The 3,756-nt window shown below is 33.1% G+C and overlaps 1 protein-coding gene across 1 annotated transcript; it reads left to right on the plus strand.

The window, feature by feature from the left end:
* The first annotated feature begins 1,633 nt into the window (after window positions 1–1,633).
* LOC131611487 (uncharacterized) lies at window positions 1,634–3,284 on the plus strand. The gene is made up of 2 exons (XM_058883491.1): window positions 1,634–1,750; window positions 2,047–3,284. The coding sequence occupies exon 2, from the start codon at window positions 2,074–2,076 to the stop codon at window positions 2,740–2,742; it is 669 nt and encodes a 222-aa protein (XP_058739474.1). The 5' UTR covers window positions 1,634–1,750; window positions 2,047–2,073; the 3' UTR covers window positions 2,743–3,284.
* Window positions 3,285–3,756: the final 472 nt, after the last annotated feature.

Raw genomic sequence — 3,756 nt, forward strand, 5'->3', positions numbered from 1 at the left:
CACTGATGTCATGCACGATGTTATGACATCCAAACTGAACTTACAAATAAACAATGCAGAAACATAAACAACACAACAGAATTGTTCACCCAGTTCGGTTCAATCAACCTACTCTGGGGGCATACCAAGCCAGGGATGAAGTCCACTATTAGCAGTATCAATTCAGAGCTAAACTCCCAGTTTACAACTCCTCACTTAATCACTACCCAATGACCCCTCTACCTAGGTTCTCCCTAGATATGGAATATCTCCATTCCACTCCCAATCATAGCAATGATGTCTAGCAGTCAACAACTCAGCCACTGCATCGACGGCTTAATCACCAACATTCAAAGCACACAAATAGACATATCTTAGAGTTGCTTCAAAGCTTCCTCCAAGCACACAACTCCACACATTGCTTTACAACTTCTGAGTGAATAAAACAAACCTCTTACCTACAGGCTTCGAGGCACAAATCAGTGACCTTCCCACAAACCGGGAGGTTCACCTACACGGCTAACCCTAATGGTTACATCTTTCTAAACGACGGCTAGCTTCTTAAACTAGGTTACAAAGTTTCCTATTTATAACCTATTCCCAACTGGACTTGGGCTTACAATCGCATCATTATTTGCTGTTACAAATCACAGAAAACTTTCTGCTAAAAACAAGGTCTTCAATCATAAGTTTCCTAATTTATCTTCATAATTGGAAACTGCATAATTCTCCAATATTCTAATCTTGATTCTCTTGATCTCTAAACCTGCGCCACATAGGATTGCATAATATTCCATAGAATATTCTGCATCTTTTGAGTACTTACTGAATCTTTATATTCCAGCTCAGCAGGCGCGTGACAGCTAAATATAGCAGTAACTGCTGTCAAATACTGATGTCACAGAGCATGTCGTGACATTCCATAGAACATCTTGATGTTGTACCTGTTCTGCATAAATCACAGCAAACAGTATTCTTCACTTCAATTCTTCACAGCAAACAGTACACTAATGTCATGACATCGAGCATGACATCCAATTCACAGCATGTATTAGCTTACACAACCAGAACTTGCATAACCTTTAACACTATACACCACATATCATGACCTTAGTCAAGACAACAAAATACACATGAATGTTTTACCACAAAATGCAGCCAATCAAAACATCTACAAGTACTAAAGGTACTCACAACCCAATACAACGCTAAACGGCCTACAATCCTAACTAACATATTTATAATAAAAAATAAAAAATGGAGGGAGTAAAATTTATTAATTCTCCAAGATCTAATTACTATTTTAAGCACTCCTTTTAATTTTTAGATTCAAAAAGCTTAAGAAAATTCATCCTAGAATTGTAATACGATTTGGAATAAGCCAAATGATGAAGACTTTGATGATTAGGCGATCAAACATTAGTGCAAGCCAAAGAATACAACAAAATACATTATTCTCCATATCTTTGGTTTTCCATTTTAATAATTCCATCCGTTTGTCTCTTTCTAGGTAATTTCATCTGCTTTAAGAAAAGTAACAACTACTCCCTTTTTTAATAAAATTAAATAAAACAAAGCAACTTTAACAAAGAAATTAAAGACCTTGAGTCAACAAAATTAATTAATTAAATGATTGGTCTTCCTTGCTCCCTAAGATTAACAACATATATCTTAACATTTCATTCTCTTCTTGCTCATTCAACTTCCACCATTTTCTCTTAACAAGTCTCTCATCTCTCAATCCTAATTATTAAATCTGCCACCTTTCCAAGTAAGCATGTATTTTGATTTTGAATTTCCTTTTGCTACTTACATGATATTTTAACTTACTTATTTGAATTTCACGATTTCGATCCTTACAAGTGATGTGATACTGATTGCGGTCGTTACAGTGTATATAAACCATAATTCCTTTTTCATCATAAAAACGGTGAATAACAATATAAATATCACTATCAGCATATTTCAATATCGTTTTGTCAGAATTGTTTTTACAGTAACAGACTTTTTTTTAAAACCTTGTCTGCGAACTTTCTAAGTAATCTTATTTCGCTACATGATATACAGGAACAAAGTCATCATCACTCGTCACTCATGGCTGCTTATTATATTGTTGCTTCTGGGAACACAACTGATGCTAGCGAAAAGGAATATAGTATCGTTCACTTCCAAAATCCCTCCAACAACTATGGCATCAAAAAAGTACCAACTAATCAAGTTTATAAACAAACACTATTTTCAATATTCAATTTCCTAAAACCCTATAAAATTACAACTATCGAAGAAAATCTTTCTATAGACAAATGCAAAGATGTGTATTTGCTATCAAGAGATGACATAAGAAATCATCGAAGCAAATATAATTTTCTTCATATTGGGTTGGTACAATTTTCTATAGTTAATTCTTTATTAACCAATGAAGAAACACTTAATGTCACAATAAGTTTAAGGGACTCAAAGTACCCGAAATTCGAGGATTCAATCTTGGTTCGTTTGGATTCAGATTTTTGCAAGGGTGACGTGAAGTTTAATTGGTTTCCGAATTTCTCGACACGTTTGTCTGATCTAGCGAACTCGAACGCCTTGGTTGTGACTATTGATGTTCCAGATGATTCTGTGAAATTGAAAGTTAGATATAGGGTATGTTATAAATTAATGAAGAAATCTTTTAAGACGGATTATCTATTTCAAAATCCTGTGATAGAGGTGGATACTGAGAAAACAAAAGTTGTGGTTCCAAAATCTAGTAATAGTCAGAGTTGAGTAGTATATAATATATGGATTCTGTTTGTTATATAGTTGGTGAAAGGTTGAAGTTGTGAAGATGGAAAACAATGAAGGTGTATGCAAGTTTGTAATATTTATGAGTCGCTTGTATGTAACATGTCTAGTAATTATTATGGTTTGGATTTTATGCATTTTAGTTTTAGGTTATAATTCATCTCTTTATGTTATTTAGGTGAATTTGTTGTAGATTGGAATTATGTATTAGAACTGATGTTTTTGTTGTCTTGAACTTTGCATTTAACCATCACTTTATCTTTTGCTTATTAAAAAACACACACTCTATCTTTCCCTTTTGGCTAGTACTTTACTAGAAGATGCCCTTTTTATTAGAGGTGGTGCGTTGTTGGGTCTGATTTGGAAAAGATGAGGAGTTCTTTTAACTTAAAGATAGTCGTCTTCTCTTAACAATCATTTAAATTGAATTTCTACTAAGAAATATTTTTTTAAAAATTGTGCCATAAATCCTGTATTTATTTGCTGTCAGAATCGATTGGAGTGGACCAATCACTTTTTGCTAGGTGTGAGGTGGGGGTTTCAATGTGATATAGAATTTTTAGATAGTAAGAGTGGAATTTGGTGTTGCCACTACTACAAAAAAGCTATATATAATAGTTTTTTTTTATAGCGCTCGGCGATATTATAAATATTTCTATTTAAAAGCGCTATTATATAGTAACGGTAATTAATAGCGTTTTTTTTAAAAGCGCTATTATAGTAACAGTAATTAATAGCATTTTTTTAAAAGCGCTATTATAGTATCAGTATTTAATAGCATTCTTTCGAAAGCGCTACAAGAATAGACATTTAGCGCTTTATAATTTGTCTTTTGCTTTGATTTTGATAGCACTTTCAGACAAATTGCTATTATAAGGCACAATTTTGATAGCGCTTTTCCATAAAAGTGCTATTATAGCATGTCTCATTAACAGCACTTCCTATAAAAAGCGCTATTCTAGCACAAATTTTTTTTTTTTACAAAATCATTCTTTT

The sequence above is a fragment of the Vicia villosa genome, linkage group LG6 (genome assembly GCF_029867415.1).
Source record: "Vicia villosa cultivar HV-30 ecotype Madison, WI linkage group LG6, Vvil1.0, whole genome shotgun sequence".
Taxonomy (NCBI): domain Eukaryota; kingdom Viridiplantae; phylum Streptophyta; class Magnoliopsida; order Fabales; family Fabaceae; genus Vicia; species Vicia villosa.